Raw genomic sequence first — 18,855 nt, 5'->3', positions numbered from 1 at the left:
CCAACCAGGTCGATCTCCTCGTTGTTTCCCCTGGAAACTATCATGGTTAATTCCTGATGAATTCATCATGATGGGCTATTTGGCCTGTTTTCATTCTCATTGATCACCTTTCACTGGCGTTCCGCCAGCGTATCCCATTAGCGCTGGCGGGGTTACCATTCCATTTTCATCCACCAAAAAAAAACATAGATTAATGGGGCTTGTAGGAAATTGTATAAATAAACTAACGGCTTTATGGTAAATTGTAATTATTCATGTAATAAACAAGACAGTACGTACCTTATAAAGTTTTACTTTACAGCTCTGGTCATTGAACTAGCCTTCAGAAAGTAGGTAGGACTAATATAAGGTTTTATATCCCTTAAAGCTATAGTAATACTAAACTTGACGTTTATTACTTTCCTTCAATTAGTAACTTTTCTTCTTTTTTATTTTACACTTAAATATTATATTCCTTATCTGTATATTTCACATAAGTATTTAAAAACAAAAAGAACAAAAAACAAGATTAAATTATAAGAACACCATTACAGAGCGGTGTGTTATGGGGCAGAATACTTAATAATAGATATACGTGATGGGAACCGATACTTGTATTCTATTAAATTCATGTGGTCTAGTTTTCAACGGCCTTTGTAACAGCGGAAACGGATGACCATGTTATTCACTTGACAGTTATTATTGCCGTGATCCACTAACGTCCGAAAACTATAAATGGACACCTATGGCCATTTAGGGTACCTTATTTATAGCTATACAATGACATATATATGTACTAAATGGAATCATAATAGTTAGCATTTTTTTATAATACAGGGGCAAACGAGCATGCGGCTCACCTGATGGTAAGTGTCTACCGCCGCCCATGAGCACCTGCGAGATTACAAGCATCGTAACTGAGCTGCCGGCCTTTTAAAAAGAAATATATTCTTTTCTTGAATTCGATTCGGAAATACCGCTGCTAGAAGTTAATTCCAAAGCCTGGCTGTGGGGAGGGGGGGAAGGGCTTCTTAGTAATGGGGTCTAAGTGACCCATTGCTAGGAATACACCTTGTCAGGTCGATCTCCACGTGGTTCCTCTGGAAACAATCATGGTTAATCGTAGCGGAATTCGTCACGATGGGCTAACTGACCTGCTTTCGTCGTCACCTATCATCTATCACTAGCACCTCGCCAGCGTATACCGATAGCGTGGTACCATTCCATTATCACCCATTAAAAAAAAAAGAAAAAGCCTGGTTGTGCGTGGAAGAAAGTATCATGAAAAACGCACGTTGGAAGACCGCCACTTATCCAGAAAGTTGGGATGGAACTTTACTAAATTTTACGTTTATGGTGTGTTATACGATGGTGAAAATCAGCAGCAAATATTAATTCGGACAATTTGTTTTTTTTACCAATCTTTTAAAGCAACGTTTTTGCCAGTGAAAATGATAAATCCCAAAGAAACATGTCTTGTAAACCGACCAAACATTTTAAACTTCCTATGATGAATAAGGCATCCAACTATTAACTTTGAAATAAAAATTAATTTTCACTTATAAGATTACTTAAAAAAAGGCTACCTAATAGAAATTTTGTTTTCACTCAGTTCTTAGATGAGTGAACAATATGTTATAATGTAATAAAACAAATAGCTTTATAAGACTCTCCAGGGCTTTATAAATAATTACCAACTTACATATTGTTTGCGATCGTTCGCAAACTTTTTTAGAAAAAAAATAAAAAACGTAATATCCTATTTTGTACAAAACAATTTCTTTATTGAGATTGCTCATTTTTCTATTCACTTCTATAATAAACGCTGTCCCTTTACTTTCTCCTTTATGCTTTTTAATCAAATATTTCTACATAAAACACTTATTTCTGCCACATAGCGACAATCAGTATGCTATATAATGTAAATAAAAGTTCGTTTCTTAATTTGAACCAATTGAGAATCGAGCCTGTGCATTGTTATTTACATTTAAAATATTGAAGTTAAGAACTTCGCAATAAACAAACTATAATTGACCGAAAATTTTAGGACGTGAGAGCCGCAATTAAAAAAATCGACACAAATCTAGACGTCCATTCAAACAGCTGTCATTTATTTAGAAATGTCATTTAATAATTAATTATATAATCGTGTAATTATTTTGTTTGTGGACGCTATGGGTTGCTTCTACTCCAGGAGAATGGAAGACGTATGTAATTTGCATGTAATTCCAATTTATAATGGGATAGACTACGTTCCGTCTCCGAACAGATAGGCTCCGAACAGATGCTAGACTGGAGAGATATTATTGCTGCACTGTTAGAGGATAAATAAGCTGGCAAATTTATTGCCAGAAGTGAAGATATGAACATCATTATGATATTTCATTATTATATTAAGAACTTATCTTGCTGTGTGTGTATCCTTCTGACTAAAACACAGCAATGGAAAGATTTCTGTTCCGATGCAGAATAATAGGCAATTACTTGGTCAAGTCATTCAAAACTAAGACCACTTGCTAATTGTGTATCTCAAGAAGTTCAAGTTTGGTATGAATTTAACCCAGATACATATCGAGTTCATAAGATAATCGGAGTAAATTTCACAGGGATTTGAGGTTTTACTGACGGATAAAATCTCGCCTGCGGAAAAGACTTACTCTAACAAGGGTAAGGAATTATTCAGATGATAGGTGAGGATAAAATCGGGTTATTGGTCCATCATGATGGCATGGAAGGTATCGATATCACTCCAATATTTATATATTGGGTTCCTCCGATGATTGTTATTGGAAAAAGTGCATTACCTGTTTAGATGGATATCTTATACCAGCCATCTATATTAATTTTGATCGGAATTAAGGGGGGAGACGAGACTGTTAGGAATGCGGATTAGGAACTCTGTCAGGTCGACCGCCTCGCAGTTTTCCATGAAAACCGTCATGCTTATTTCTAAGTGAATTCATCTCGATAACGCAGGTGGAGTTACCATTTCATCTTCACCCATTAAATAAACGATATTTAATATATCCTTTATTGGGCCAATATTTTGATATTTCTATATATTACCCACTTTTAATCATGACGAATGTACCAGGGTCATAAGATCTATGACAATAGGTATATGATGATATCAGGGCAAATATTTAAAAAAATATATATAAAACTGGTTTAAAGTGATGACGTGGCGGTTATGGAAGTGGTAAGAAATCCTTAGGCATTTTTATTAATTTCAGGAAGAAACTGCTTACGACATGTCGCCCATCCGACATCTTCCCGTCATATTTGTGAACGGCGTACCAGGCGCTGGTAATCAGACAGTGGCTCAAACCATCTCTACTATAACAGGGTATACGGTGATCAGACCAGGAGATTTGGTAAGGGCAGAGGCACTGAGGGAAACAGCAAGAGGGCGAATGATTGCGGAAAAAATGCAAGCTCAAGAGGAAATCTCAGAGGTTAGATTACATTTATCAGCATCATTATCTCGGCCATTATCTGTCCACTGTTAAACATAGGTCTGCTCTATATTCTTCTTATTGCTTATTAATTTCTTCCAGACAATGGTTGACCCCCCACTAGATGGAGTGATGACCTCAAATCCATTGCAGACAGTCAGTGAATGTAGATGGCTTAGGACCGTTCCTTATGGCAGTTTATGGGGGAGGCCTTTGTTCAGCTGTGGACAAATAACAGCTGATATGATAATGATTTGTATTTTAATAACCCCTGAGTCCTCAAGAATGACAACGCATGGGGGGGTATCATGAGCGAAACAGTATACTCTGTTATGTCCATGGTACTGCTCATGTCTATAGGCGCCGGTTACCACTTTGCATCAGGTGGCCCGTCAGCTTGTTTGCCATTCTAAGTTGTATAAAAAAAATATAAAACATTAATTAAAGTTAATAATAAAATAATAATTAATTTATAAAATACAATTACATTATACAAAAAAACATAACAATTGTTCAGGTAAAAATCGCAACACTAATCAGTACTCTATTACGAGTAATTATACAATATTCGTATTTTACTTACATAATTTTAAGTCTGATACTAACAAAATGGATCTTGTTATCTGATAATAAATTATTTTGAATTTAATTTATTTATAATTTATCATTTATTTAATGTCAACTAATGTATCATTATAATCAACAGCAACTAACAGTGGATCTGGTAAAAGAGGCGATGTTGACAAAGCGGGACGCGACCGGATTCATCTTGGTCGGGTTCCCGAAGAATCCCAGGATGTCAAATATTTTCAACAGGCAGGTTAAGTGGCCAGAGAAGATAGTCGCTTTGGAAGTTGATAATGAGGTATAAACTTAAAAAATATATGAGCAATTAATTAGTTTTTTTTTTTTTTTAACTATTTTAGTGAAATCAACTCGAGAGAAAGGAAGAAATTCTTCTAAACACGGGACAAATGAATGTACGTTAGAATTGTTACTGTTACCACATACAAGAGATAGAATGATATAACAGTATTCTGCGTCTTCTTCTTCTTTGCGCACGTTACTTTCACGCTGAATTCCTTTCCCATTTGTTTAGGAAAAGTATGATTTTTTTTTGTTAGAATGGCAACCAAATTGACAGCTAAACAGGTGGAAGGTGGTAACTATTGCCTATAAACATGAACAGCAACATGGACTTCTCGGAATACACTGTCCACAACGGCATCCTTCATGTGTTGCCATTCCTAAATTTCCATATTTTAAATTCACTGCCATATCCCACCCTTCAAATCGAAACACCAAGTTTCCAAAATAGATATATATTATAGAAAAGAGAGGTGCATGAGTCAATTATGGTGATGAAGCGATTTCGTTCAGACTTAACTCTCATAATTAGGTACCTTTTCTCTTACATTTTGCGTATATAAAGGAGAAGTGGCACAACGAATCAATAATTAGTAGATGCTCTTTTTAAACCGATCATCAGGCTTGAACTGTCCACTGCTGGACATAAGGCTCCTCTTTGGGGGCTTTTGCCAGTAGTTGGCACGGTTGGTAGGCGTATTGGCGATCGCAGTTAGGCTTTTGGTGATGTTTTAAAAGGAACATTGCTACCCATGCCTGAACCAATAAAATCCTTTAGTTGCCTCTTACGCCTTCCACGGAAAAGGAAGGGATGGCTCACTGCACGCCGGAATCACATGCTACAGGGGGATTGTTAATAATACAGACTACCAGTCCCATTGCTAGCAAATGCCCCATCAGATATGTTTTAAGAGGGACGCTATTGCTCATCCCTCGCCCTTCTTTAGTCGCCTTTTACGATGCCCACGGGAAAAGAAGGGGTGGCCTATTCTACTATTCTATGCCAGGACCACATGGCTATTTAAAGGGATAATTATGTCGAATATATTTGTATTTAAGGTGGCTGCCACAAGACTTCAGAATAAGCTTTCGGAATTAGGAAGACCAGAATCTGAAATTAACGCCGCGAGACAGATCGTCAGGGAAGCGGCGCATAAAGTTAAGAATGTTCATAAGCGATTCGGAGGCCATGTTGTGACAGTGAGTGATTCAAAGTGAACTTAAAATCCCAATTCATTAAGATACTTTTTAATAATACTTAAAAAGACAAAAAATCTGACGGTCCAATTGATGGAAAGTGGTATCCGTCGCCTATAGATAAGGATAGTCAGGGGGGAAAGGGATTGTTAGTAATGGAGTTTGACAGCCCCATTGCTAGCAATATGCCCTATTAGGTCGACCTCCACGTGATTCTCCCTGGAAACCATCGTGAACAATTCTTGTTGGATTCGTCACGATGGGCTAACTGACCTGCTTCATCCTCACCTATCATCCTTCACTGGTGACCCGTCGGTGTATACCGATAGCGCGGGTGGGGTTGCCATTTTATTGTTACCCATTAAAAAAAAAGTAGCGCAGTCATCACAGAAAATACTATGTTCCTATGAGGGCTACCTTTCCTAAGGACTATAGAGTTGTCTGCGTACCTCGTTATTTTTTTTTATACAACTTAGAATGGCAAACAAGCTGACGGCCCACCTGATGGAAAGTGGTAACCGTCGCCTATACACATGAGCAGTACCATGGACATAACAGAGTATACTGTTTCGTCCATGATACCCCCCATGCGTTGCCATTCCTGAGGACTGAGGTGTTATTCCTCTGTACCCAGTAAATTCACGCCATATCCCACCCTTCAAAACGAAAGTCAGCACAGTCATGCAAACACAACCTCATGTGCTCAGCAATAAGGTGTTAATAGGTATCCATTTTTCAAACAGCTGGACAGCACAGGAAATCCCAAAGTACTCGCCTCTACGTTGAAGGAGATTCTATCAGATACCATGGAGAAGGCCCAGAAAAGGTTTATGCCCCCAGAAGCGTGCCCCCCCTCAGCGGTATCAGCGCCAGCTGTCGCCTATAACCAAAAGTGTCCCATGTGTCCCACTAACCCAATGGCGAGTGATACGTCACCAGCATCAGAGATAGAGGGAGAGAAGTGATCCGTAGTGTAATTTTTTATTGATATGTATTTTAAAATTTTGCTATATTAAATATAAATGGTTATAATACTGTTTTTGATCTCTAAGGAATTTACAAAAAGGTTAATAATAATTAAAGACTATATCCAACAAAAAAAAAAAACGATTACAACTGTGGCAAAAACAGTTATTTCGATTTAAAAACTAAAAAAAAAACAACTCAGGTAATAAAGAACAAACAAAAAAATTCGACCGAATTGAGTAACTCCTTTTTTGAGTTGGCAAAAAAAATGTTATAATAAATATCTGACCTGTTTCGCCGTTTAGAGTATTGTAAAAGATTATTTATAATAGTTTTCCCTGTTTAAGTGAAGAATAGTTGTAAATTAAAAGAAACGAATGGATGGCATTTAGTAGAAAAAAAAATTACCATATTGTCTCTGTCCGTTGAGAACGATGTGCTCAAAGATTTTATTCCTCGTACTTAGGTCGTGCTATAATAAAAAAAAAATCGTTATATTGACTCTAAGTGATAGTCAATATGCCCTCACATTGATTCCTTCCGACGTGATAAGAAATTAACTCACCGTTCTCATTAAGATTAATTTGTTTTTTTTTGTTGGTATTTCCTATAACTAGATAATTAGTAAGTACCTTAAATTCACACAGTTTTTGGTGTCCTTGCGGTTTATAAGTCATGATCAAGAAAATTAAAAATAGTAATTTAAGTCTAATGTAGGTACAAATTGCAAATTTTCATTTCCATGTTATATGAAGAAAATAATCACCTCTCCTTTAATCCACGAAATAGTTTGTAATCCTATAAATTTTGATTACAAAATCCGCACGTTCTTAATCTACATATAAAACATTGGCCGCTAATAAAATTCTTTTTTTGCAAATTTCAAAATTTTAATCATCGTGACAAGCGACAGTGCATGTCGTTGTCATTTGTCACAAAAGCGCATCGATTTTAAAAACAAAAACTATCCCATTTCAAATATAGACGCCCTAGTTTAAACATCTAAGATTTTAACATCATTGTATAAATAATAGTACAATAATTTAAATGAAGGTAGTCATATCTATGATAAGTAACGCATAAATCAGAGATTGGCAGTTGCTGTCAAGAGCCGGGTGGAGTGCGCGGGAATTACGGTTTCACTTCGTTCAAAAATTCACCACGCTGCGTAAATCCGTGATCAAAGTTATGAAGATCAAATTGCGTAAGATATTTTTTTAATAATCTTATGATAATCTTAAAAATAAATGCTAAACTTAAAATAACGAATTATTTAAGTTCTTTTTGCAATTACTAATAAATTTATAGCTCTGCATGTACTTATTACCTTGGACAGCATTTACGATATGCCAGAATTTTTATTTAATACATTATATAAATTAGAAGTATTGTTCTATTATATTAATATAAATTTATTTAAATATAAATTTATTTAAAGTGAAAGCAGTCTTAAACGAAGCCTATATGTTTACGTTTATTCTTTCATTTAATTTTTAGTCCAAATATATATCTACGACTGCCGTGTGATCCCCGCATAGAATGGGCCATTTCTTTCTTTCCCGTGGATATCGTAAAAGGCGACTATGGTTTATGTGGCAGTGAAATTATGCCTTTTTTTAACGGATGATAATGGAATTGTAACCCCGCCTGCGTTAATGGTATACACTGGCGGGGCACCAGTTAAAGATGATAGGTGAGGATGAAGCAGGTCAGTTAGCCCATCGTGACGAATTCAACAATAAATCAATTACGATGGTTTTCAGGGGGAACCGCGTGGAAGTCGACCTGATAGGGCACATTATCAGCAATGAAGCCACTAAGCCCAATTACTAACAAACCTTTTTCCTCCCTAAAATTACGCCTTGTTAAACAGTCATCGTGAAGCAGTAATGTTTTTTTATGGCTGAAAATGAAATGGTGACCCCGCTTGCGCTATCGGTATACGCTAGCGGGGCACCAGTGAGTGGTGATAGTTGAAGATGAAAGCAGGTCAATTAGCTCGTTGTGAAAAATTCCACGAGAATTAATCACGATGGTTTCCAGGGGGAACCGCGTGGAGTTCGACCTGATAGGGTATTGCTAACAATGGAGCTGTTAGACCCCATTACTAACAATCCCTTTCCCTCCGAAACAGTTGTATTTGCACGGCTGTGTTTCGGTTTAAAGGATGGGATATGGCAGTGAATTAAGAGAATATAAGTTATAACACCTTAGTCCTCAGGAATGGCAACGTATGGGGGTATCACGAATGAAACAGTATACTCTGTTATATCCAAGAGACTGTTCATGTCCACTGTCTGTCTGGTGGCCCGTCAACTTCTTTGTCATTCTAAGTTGCCTAAAAAAATTACCTTTATTTATTTATTTATCATTATCAGCCATTAATTGACATAGATCTCACCCATAATTGGAGGGATTTTGCCAGTAATTGCCATGCTTGGCAGGCGGATTGGCAACCGCAACCAAGCCTTTGGTGATGTTTCAAGAGGGACGCTGCTCCCTATCCCTCGACCATAAGTCCCCTAGATCGCATCTTACGACACGCCAGTGAAAGGATGGAGTGGTTTTGTCTAAACCGGGATCTATACGGCGAAGTAATAAATTTATTTATTGCTTATTAATCTTCTGCCTGATTTACGCGTCGGTCTATTACAGCCCGCGATCGTTTTCCGTCGACGTCGTCGACGGATGAGAACGAGAGCGGCACCGATTGGGACGTGGGCAGCGCACGGCCCCCGCCACTGCTGCACCAGCGCCAACCACCACCGCCGCAGGTAACTTTCAAGTATTTTAGCCCTTCTTTGCATGATTTTTTTTATTGGTAAAATAAACCAAGGTGATATAATTAATGGTCAAAATTAAAGGAAAAATGGTTAAAAAAATAAATTTGATAGCTGTTTTCTTTTTCCGCAATGGACAATAAAAAGGTATCCAGACACGATCAACTTAAAGTGAACTTGTTCTTTTATATAACTTTTGGGCATTCAATGTTATGATGGGAATTTCCACCATTATGCAAAGAAAGAAGGGTTAATTTTTTATCAAAACTGTTTTCGAATTAAAATCTTTTTAGAAATACAGTTGAGATGAGAATCTTTTTTAACCGACTTTTAAAAGAAGTAGGTTTTCAATTTTGTTGTATTTTTTTAAAGTTTGTTACCTCATAAAGCCGTCAATTTTAAACGAATTTACAAAATTATTTTTTTTATCTAAAAGGATATATTTAAAGTTTAACCCTATAGAAATTTTATCAAAATCGATTCAATAGTTTAGTTTTAAAAAAATTACTGGTGTTGCCACAGTCAAAATCGGTTTTACTTTGTGGGATACAATTTTTAATTATTTGTGTTTGTTACTTTATAACTTTGTCAGTTTTAAATTGATTTCGAAATTTTTTATCGGAAATATGTACTTACAGATTGGTTCCGTAGAAATTTTATTAAAATCGGTTCAGTAGTCTAGTTTTTATGTCGAAATAATTGGTTTTATCACAATTTTAGTAGTTTTTTTTTTGTGGAATACAATTTAATTATTAGAAATACAGTTGAATTGAGGATTCTTTTATATATAAAATATCGATATATATAAAAAGTATATTAAAATAATTATCTATATAAATATCTCGTGTCACGATGTTTGCGGTCGCACTCCCAAAGGAGGATAATCATTCGAGTCATTTCAAAAAATGACTCGAATGATTATCATGAAATCTTTTATGTATATTTAGTAGATATGAGAATAGGTCTTAAAATATATTGCATAATACCACAAGGTGATTAAGGTGTTCCTATGCCTTATTCATATGACAGAACAACGTTTGCCAAGTCTGTTAGCTGTATAATATTGATTTCGATGCAGTAACTTACTTTTACTTTGCCGTGTGGTCCCGGCATAGAATAAGCCAGCCTTTCCTTTCCCCTGGGTGTTGTAAGAGGCGACTAAGGGAAGCCGAGGGATAAGCAGACGCGTCCCTCTTAAAACATGTCTAAAGCTTAACTGCGGTTGCCTCTAAAGGTTAATCCGCCTGCCAAGCGTGGCAAGTACTGGCAAAACCCCCCAAAGGGGGAGGAGGATATTTATAGCATTGGACAGTTAAAGGCTGATATGATTAACTTATCACCTATTTACCTACAGTATCAGTACACATGCAGTATTAACTTACTAATAACTTACCCACTTCTATCTGTTCTCCTTTAAACAAAAGGGGGGTAAAGAGGTTTCTTCAGGTCCGGCAACGCACGCGTAATGCCTCTGGTATTGCTTGCGTTCATAGGCTACGGTAATTGCTTACCATCAGGTGGGCCGTATGCTTGTTTGCCACCTCAGTGGTATAAAAAAAAACCAAAGGTTGTCTGTAAGAAACTGCCCTAGCAGTAAGACCGCCTTTTGTACCTTTATGTATACATTTTAATCTGTAATTTATGTTTTTTTTTATTGTTTGTTATTACATATTTTTATGTTTTTGGTGCAATAAAAATAAATAAGTAAATATTCGTTCCCTAACAACTGTCTTGTAAGATTTCGCAGGCAATTATCGTGGGCTCGGTGCGCAAACGGCGCGGTAACTTGCCCAAGCACTCTGTGAAGATATTGAAGCGGTGGCTATACGACCACCGGTACAACGCGTACCCCAGCGACGCGGAGAAGCTGGCCCTCAGTCAGGAAGCCAACCTCACTGTGCTGCAGGTACGATATACTTTATATTCGAATATAATAAAATATATAACCCTGCATTTGGGAATTCAAAATTTTTTATGCAAATTAGAATGTTAAACAAGCTGACGGCCCACCTGATGGTAAGTGGTAGTTGTCGCCTTTAGGAGGGGGAGGGGTGGGGAGGGAATGTTAGTTAGTATGCTTACTGTCAGACTGACTCTACTGTTTGTTAAATGAGCATTTTAAAAAACCGTACATATGAACAGTACATTCTGTTTCGCTATGATACTCTTCATGCGTTGCCATTCCTGAGGATTAAAGTGTTATGCTATTTATAAGGTTGAAAAAATATCTTCCAACAGATTGATCAAATGAGATTCACATCCACATGTTTCTGTTATCCGAACCAAGTGTGTACCCAGTTACAGGACGTTTTTAAACGTCATTTTAACGTTATAAACGGCTTTTTAACGTTAGGGAAACTGATTAAAAATTTACCAACTGATATATTAATGAAAGATTTTGTTCTAATTAGATTTTGGAGTAAAAACTGCTACTTTTAGATAATTCATTAAAATGTTGCTAATGCCTTCAATATCATCATGTATAGACAAAAAAGTGAAGTTTTTTTGGTACAGTTTATTTAATAATGCAACTGTGCAATTGTTCTGAGGAATTGTTCAAATTGATACCTGCTGCTGATTTTCACCATCGTACAACCGGTCACATATGTAAAGTTTAGTAAAGTTCCATCCCAACCATCTGGATGAGTGGTGGTGCATTTTTCAAGGCACTTTTTCACCAGAGGGAGACTTTGTACAAAAGTCGATTGCTTGGGTACCTCTGTCCCATTCGTGTTTCAACCGTGAAGCAGTTGTATTTGCATGGCTGTGTTCTGGTTTGAAGGGTGGGATATGGCGTATATTTACTGGGTACAGAGGAAGTTATCCTTCTGTTCCTGAGGACTCAGGTGTTAACCTGAGTCCTCGGGAATGGCAACGTATGGGGGTATCATGGGCGAAACAGTATACTCAGTTATGTCCATGGTACTGTTCATGTCTATAGGCGACGGTTACCACTTTCCATGAGGTGGATCCTCAGCTTGTTTGCCATTTTAAGCTGTATAAAAAAAAATCTTCCTTGCACGCACAACCACGCCTTGGAATTAACTTTCAGCAGCAGTATTTCCGAACAGATACGACATGGTAGCCTTAAAAAAAAGAGCATATTCCTTTTAGAAAGCTGGCTGTTAACCTGCAATGGTGTTGCGAGTGTTCATGGGCGGCGGTAGTCACTTACATCAGGTGAGCCGCATACTCGTTTGCCTCATGTGTTAGTGTTATAAAAAAACATTCCCAGGTTTGCAATTGGTTCATAAATGCACGCCGGCGCATCCTCCCGGAGATGATCAGGCGTGAGGGCCACGACCCGCTACATTACACGATCTCACGCCGCGGCCGCAAGCAACCGAGCGCGATGGGCGGGGTCGGGCCCATGGTGAGCATGAACAGTGCATCCACATCGGGCATCGGTATGAACCCGTCCGGGAACATAACTGTTACAACGTGGGACGGCGTGATTGTCGAGGTAAGGTCGAGGTGAGGTCAAGGTAAATGCAAGTAATTTTCATCGTCTTCCACCAGTCACTAGAGTATTGTCGATATTAGAGCTTGATCAGTCGGCGCTGCGGTGTCTAGTGTCATTGCCAACATTCGCCTCGCGAATCCTCCCACCAACGCTGAGAATCTCGTCTTCGTCCAAAAATAGCGTCAATTGGAGAATTCGCGAGGCCAATGTTGGCAATGACATTAGACAGCCCAGCGCCGACTGACCAAGTTCTATCTACAATCGTATATGGGTATATCTGCTGTTGTATACGAGTATGATGCCGTGTGGTCCCAGCATATAATGGGCCACCCCTTCCTCTCCCGTGGGTGTCGTAAGAGGCGATTAATGGAACTCAATGGTCGAGTGATGGACAGCAGCGTCTCTCTTAAAACATCACCAAAAGTCTAATACGTTTACCAACCTGTCTGCCAAGTGTGGTAACACCTGAGTCCTCAGGAATGGCAACGCATAGAGGATTTCATGGGCGAAACAGTATACTCTGATATGTCCATGGTACTGCTCATGACTATAGACGACGGTTACCACTTTCCATCAGGTGGGCCGTCAGCTTATTTGCCATTTTAAGTTGTATAAAAAAAGTCACCTCTTACGACACCCACAGGAAAGAAAGGAGTGGGCTATTTTATGCCAGAATCACACGAGACTTTTAATAATAAATGGTTGAAATGATGATGACAGAAAAATATGAAGATTATTTTTTAAAATGTTTAATAAACTTAACACCGGGGGGAAAGGGATTATTAGTAATGGAGACTGAGAATCCCATTGCTAGCAATATACCCAACCAGGTTGACCTCCTCGCGGTTCCTCCTGGAAACTATCATGGTTAATTCCTGTTGTATTCATCATGATGGGCTAACTGGCCTGTTTTCATTCTCATCTATCACCCTTCACTGTTGCTCCGCCAGCGTATCCCGTTAGCGCAGGCGGGGTTACCATACCATTTTCACCCATCAAAAAAAAAAAAACTTAACACCAAAATAAATGAGACAAATCAATGTGTTCTATGTATTACCTAATAATGTCTGATTTTTTTTGAACTGATAATTGGTACCTTACCTACGTTAATAGTGGACTTTGGAGAGTAGTTGCAAATTATCTTCTGCTTGTTATCAGATAGTAATTTTTTTTATATCAATTTATTTGTTAGACGGATCTAAATTTATTATTAATGCCCACGCAGATGTGATTCAAAACAAACTGTCATTTATCAAGTAAGAGTCTAAGGCCCACAAGATATTTCTCGTAATTTTTTACCAGAGGGAGACTTTGTACAAAAGTCGTTTGCTTGGGCACCTCTGTCCCATTCGTGTTTCAACCGTGAAGCAGTTGTGTTTACATGGTTGTATTTCGGTTGGAAGGGTGGGATGTGCCAGTGCATTTACAGGGTATAAAAAAAATCTTTTTTATCTGAAAGGATATACTTTCGATACAAATCGTTTCAGTAGGTTAGTTTTTAAAACAAAATAACTGGTTTCGTTACAATTGAAATTGGTTTCTTATGGAGCACAAACATTAATTATTAGAGGAAGAAAAGTGAATAAAAATCGATATATACATATATAAGCCGGCAGTACATCTGTAATGCTTCTAATGTTGCTAGTAATCATGGGCGGCGGTAGTCACTTACCATCAGGTGATCCGCATGCTCGTTTGCCCCCTGTGTTGTAAAAAAAAATCAATATGTAAACACGCGATGTTTACAATATCTTATTATCAATGAAACATTATCGTTTATCGGTACATTCATAATTGAAGTCAGTTTTTTATGTAACTACCTAAGGTGACTTCTATTCGCATATGGTGAAGGTGCGAAGCTAAGCTGTTGCACGTCGACCCATCGGTATCTTTTGTGCTTCCCCCTGCCTTATACCATCATTTCATAGATCCTATATGTTATCCTAACGATATCCCGTGGGTTAAGATATTACAGATATCTTAAACCGCGGGATATCGTTAGGTCCCCTGGCTCTGGATAAGCCGTTCCCAGTAGACTCATACGCATGTTTGCCAACGAATCGTAGCTGCACAACAAGTGTTCCATCGATTCCGATTTCTCACCGCACAGTTTGCACAATGTGTCCGAGAATAGACCTATCTTGTATAGTATATGCCTTGTTTGCATATGCCCAGTTAAAGCACCCATGATCAGTTTTAACAATCTAAGGCAACAATATAACATTCTTTTGAAGAACCAAGCGGATATCCACAACGGCTATGGTGACGGGCTGTTGGTGTACCGAAGCGAGGGAGACGAGCTCGCGGACCACGAGGAGGGGTACTCGAGCGCCATCAGCGAGGAGGAGGTGAAGTACGACCCCTCCGTCTGGCAGTCCGTCATACGGTGCGGGCCGGAGGACACTGACCTGCATCCGGCTTCCAGGTATCATTTATATAATGACGTGGAACCACAAACAAGCTGACAAAACTCAATAGAAACCGATTGGCAACCATAACCTATACTGGGGAGAAGGGATTGTTAGTAATGCGGTAGTCCTATTGCTAGCAATATGCCTTGTCTGGTCGACCTCCACGTGGCCCCCCCTGGAAATCATCGTGCTGAATACCAGGTTTATTCATCACGGTGGGCTAACTGCCTCTTCATTCTCACCTATCATACCTCACTGCCCCGCCAGCATATACCGTTAGCGCAGGCGGGGTTACCATTCCATTATCATCCATTAAAAAAACCCTAGCCTATAGGTTGCAATACCACATTATCACACGATCCTTATTTGCATTGCCATTTCTGAAGCTGGGGTCAAATTTATATAATTTTTCTCTCTGTAAACAAAAACACAGATATTGGACGACAGAAATGCAATAGCCCTCAAGTTTAAGGCGAGACTTTGCCTCCCTTTGTTTGTTCTACCGCTTGTATAATGGATTGTGTTCTGAGGAATTATTTGGAATGATGCTCACAACCGCCTTTTATCATAGCATCTATATAGGGAACTCATCTTCACATGCATAAGGTTGCATACCTTAATGATCAAGTACAGTGCGATTTCAAAGAAATTTTCTCTCGCGATTATTGGGGCTATGCGAAGAGCACCCGAACTGTCGAGATTTTCCCTAGATACTACAATATGGGATTTTTTAAAAAGGGTATATTATGGTTTCTTCAGAAATACCGAAGTCAGAAGTACCCAATCAGACGACTTTGCGTAAAATCTCTCTCTGGTTATTAATCGTTCTTTCCTCCGCCACTTAATCTTTTTCTCCAAACTCGAACAGAACGGCATCTGTAGTAACTGTAACAACAACAGAAGAGCCTCTACAGCCAATTGAGACCAATAACGAGTCGTGGCATCCCCTACCGCACCCGCAGCTGGCACACCTCCCGCAGCTGCCGCACCCGCTGCACCCGCGCAGGATGCAGGTGAGCACGCCGCCACCACAGCCCCCACCACCAGTCGCTGTCGAGCTTGAGGTCGCCACCACTGATATGTGGTGCCACACATAAAGACAGGCCAGTGTTTCACTTGTAAGGTACAAGTTACCATGCAAGAGAGGACTCTGCAAACACTTGATTTGAAGGCGGCGTTGGAAGACAATTATGAGTCTCTGAGACGATGGCGTAGTACATTTACCTTTATTGAAATTCTAGAAATGCTCTTTTACAATAGTTAATAATGAAAATTAAAACTAAATAGGTATATTGCACGCACATTAAATATTTTAAATCCTATTTTGAAAGAGCATTGCACTGTAAGCGACGTCGGTGTTAAAACAATAGTTGATTTGTTATAAGAGATAAACAGTTAGTTTTATGTTTTGTTTTAGATCAAAGATCTTGTTTAGTTTTGTTCTGTAAATAAACGTTTGGAATATTCGTTGACTTTTATTCTCCTGTAGATTTTAGTATATTTTTATATTTGATACTTGTTTTAATACCGGCATCGCCTGACAATCTTTATTATCTAAAAAAATTCCACATACTTCTATTGTTTTCTAACGTGATATTAACCAAGCATTTTCTGTTTTTGCTGGAACTTTACCAGTCTCTTTTTGAAATGATTGTATAATAGGTAAATTATTTTTAAACCACGTTCCAACTTCAGGCGATGCCGAGGCTTAGTGACAGAGACCAGGACAAGTTCAAGTGCTTGTATTTGCTCGTGGAAACTGCGGTGGCGGTTCGTCAGCGGGAGAAGGAACAAGAGACGATACTTCCTGTCTAGTTTTCATTGCTATACATACATATCGTGTTAGGATAAGGTGGATTTAAAAAGATTCTTATCAGCGATTCTTTTACTACTACAGTATACTTTTACTATTACAGTATTCAATGTTTTTAAATCGAAGGTGTCAGAGGCTATTTGCAAAATGTTGATTATAAAGAAGTGTTCTACTTTTTTGACGATGCCATGACCTTTTTACCACTTGATCGTTTGAGCAAAACACTGCCTAGTTGCTTACACATTTATCTACCACCGATCATTATAGCATAGTATCGCATATTGCATGAGCGAGTTGCTTTGCTTGATTTGACCTGCTTGTTATTTGCTGCTTGTTAAAAGCAACTGAGGATGCCATATACTAGAGAAATTTCAGGTATGGGAATATATGAAGGATGTTTCCATGTCTATAAGCAATGATTACGACTTTCTATTAGATGAATTGTCAGCTTTTAACTATAGAAATTCCATAGCTACTCTTCCATGACGAAATGGTTCTATTGGTATAAAAAAATCTGCTCGTCATCTAATATTACGTAGAGGTTTTTTGTCAGTAATTTTGGAACCACGAATCATTACCAAGAAATATTTCACTAATAGAAATTTATCTATACCTGAGTACCTATAAAACTGACTTTCTACAGAACAAAAGATGCAGACAAAACCGTGTTATTAGAAGTACTTTAAGTTCTTATTTTTATGTTAAGCAAATATAATTTAGGTTTAAGGCATTGTACAGTCGTGTTTAAGTTAATATTTTCTAATAACTCATCAATCATTAAAATAAACTGATGTCTACATATTTTTGTTTCATTGATTCCTTTTCGTATGTGCCTTTTAGGTAATTGTTCTAATTTTGAACAAGTTGGTAATAATTAGCCCTTCCAGACGAGTGGATATCATGAGTCATTACATAAAAATCCTGTGTCCAAAACTATACAATCTCTCATCTCCAAAATTTTAATAAAATTTTAAAATATTTTGAGACAAAGCAATGTTTGTTGGATCAGCTAGTTATAAAAAAGTACTAGGGGAACAGAATCATACAGGAAAATAGTGTGACAGATTATATTATTATTGTTAGAAATAGGGAGTCTTGACCTTGTTATAATCACCTTCCAGATGTTTCCTCACGGGTTATTTACTAACAGATACAAGTATTGAGTGAGATCTAAGCACATAACGATTTGTTGGATGGGCATGTTGTTTTTTATCTTTAGCATGTTCATTAGGCTTATACTGATGCAAATATGGTAAGCAGCCCGTCTTATGGTAAACCGTTACTGTAGCTTATAGAATCCTATAACACCAGGAATGTTATTCTGAAGTAAATCTAATACGTCCTTTTTGAAGAACCCCTTAATTTAGTCTCTAAGGAAAATTTCGTCAAAGAGTTAATTCCAATCACGATATATCCAGCGATAGATTCGTTTGGGACTTGCTTATATATGTAGGACATGAGACAAGAAAGTATAATACTAGATAGTTGGTTTATTCAGTTAATTGGGGCGAGAGCGTCGAAGTGTCGACCTCGCTCATGATAGATTAGTTTTCTTTAAGGGGTGAAAATGGAATGGTAGTTCCGCCTACGCTATCGGTATACGCTGGCGGGGCACCAGTGAGAGATGATAGGTGAGGATTAAAGCAGGTCAGTTAGCCCATCGTGTCAACGCCCACAAGAAATAACTGCGATGGTTTCCAGAGGGAATGCGTGATGATGGTATTTTTTTTATACAACTTAGAATGGCAAACAAACTGACGGCCCACCTGATGGAAAGTAGTAACCGTCGCCTATAGACATGAGCAGTACCATGGACATAACAGAGTATACTGTTTCGCCCATGATACCCCCATACGTTGCCATTCCTGAGGACTCAGGTGTTATTCCTCTGTACCCAGTAAATTCACGCCATATCCCACCCTTC

General features: G+C 38.2%; 2 protein-coding genes across 2 annotated transcripts; both read left to right on the top strand.

Moving 5' to 3' along the window:
• The first annotated feature begins 2,073 nt into the window (after positions 1–2,073).
• On the top strand, positions 2,074–6,610 carry LOC113513851 (adenylate kinase isoenzyme 1-like). Its single transcript, XM_052901933.1, has 5 exons — positions 2,074–2,186; positions 3,213–3,434; positions 4,141–4,299; positions 5,361–5,501; positions 6,242–6,610. The coding sequence occupies exons 1-5, from the start codon at positions 2,154–2,156 to the stop codon at positions 6,461–6,463; spliced, it is 777 nt and encodes a 258-aa protein (XP_052757893.1). The 5' UTR covers positions 2,074–2,153; the 3' UTR covers positions 6,464–6,610.
• An 827-nt stretch (positions 6,611–7,437) lies between these two features.
• Positions 7,438–17,730, top strand: LOC113514081 (homeobox protein PKNOX2-like). The gene is made up of 7 exons (XM_052901908.1): positions 7,438–7,668; positions 9,120–9,238; positions 10,983–11,150; positions 12,480–12,707; positions 14,942–15,132; positions 15,987–16,131; positions 16,814–17,730. The coding sequence occupies exons 1-7, from the start codon at positions 7,653–7,655 to the stop codon at positions 16,931–16,933; spliced, it is 987 nt and encodes a 328-aa protein (XP_052757868.1). The 5' UTR covers positions 7,438–7,652; the 3' UTR covers positions 16,934–17,730.
• Positions 17,731–18,855: the final 1,125 nt, after the last annotated feature.

The sequence above is a fragment of the Galleria mellonella genome, unplaced genomic scaffold, assembly GCF_026898425.1.
Source record: "Galleria mellonella isolate WM207_F2 unplaced genomic scaffold, CSIRO_AGI_GalMel_v1 utg83, whole genome shotgun sequence".
NCBI lineage: Eukaryota > Metazoa > Arthropoda > Insecta > Lepidoptera > Pyralidae > Galleria > Galleria mellonella.
This window is presented reverse-complemented; position numbering and strand designations above follow the sequence as displayed.

Bases quoted from the DNA above. Each gene is read 5' to 3' on its own strand.
- LOC113513851 (XM_052901933.1), top strand. From the start codon at position 2,154: ATGGGTTGCTTCTACTCCAGGAGAATGGAAGAC. The intron at 4,300-5,360 runs GTATAAACTTAA...TTTGTATTTAAG, and splicing joins CTTTGGAAGTTGATAATGAG to GTGGCTGCCACAAGACTTCA. The intron at 5,502-6,241 runs GTGAGTGATTCA...TTTTTCAAACAG, and splicing joins TCGGAGGCCATGTTGTGACA to CTGGACAGCACAGGAAATCC.
- LOC113514081 (XM_052901908.1), top strand. The intron at 12,708-14,941 runs GTAAGGTCGAGG...ATTCTTTTGAAG, and splicing joins GGGACGGCGTGATTGTCGAG to AACCAAGCGGATATCCACAA. The intron at 15,133-15,986 runs GTATCATTTATA...AAACTCGAACAG, and splicing joins GACCTGCATCCGGCTTCCAG to AACGGCATCTGTAGTAACTG.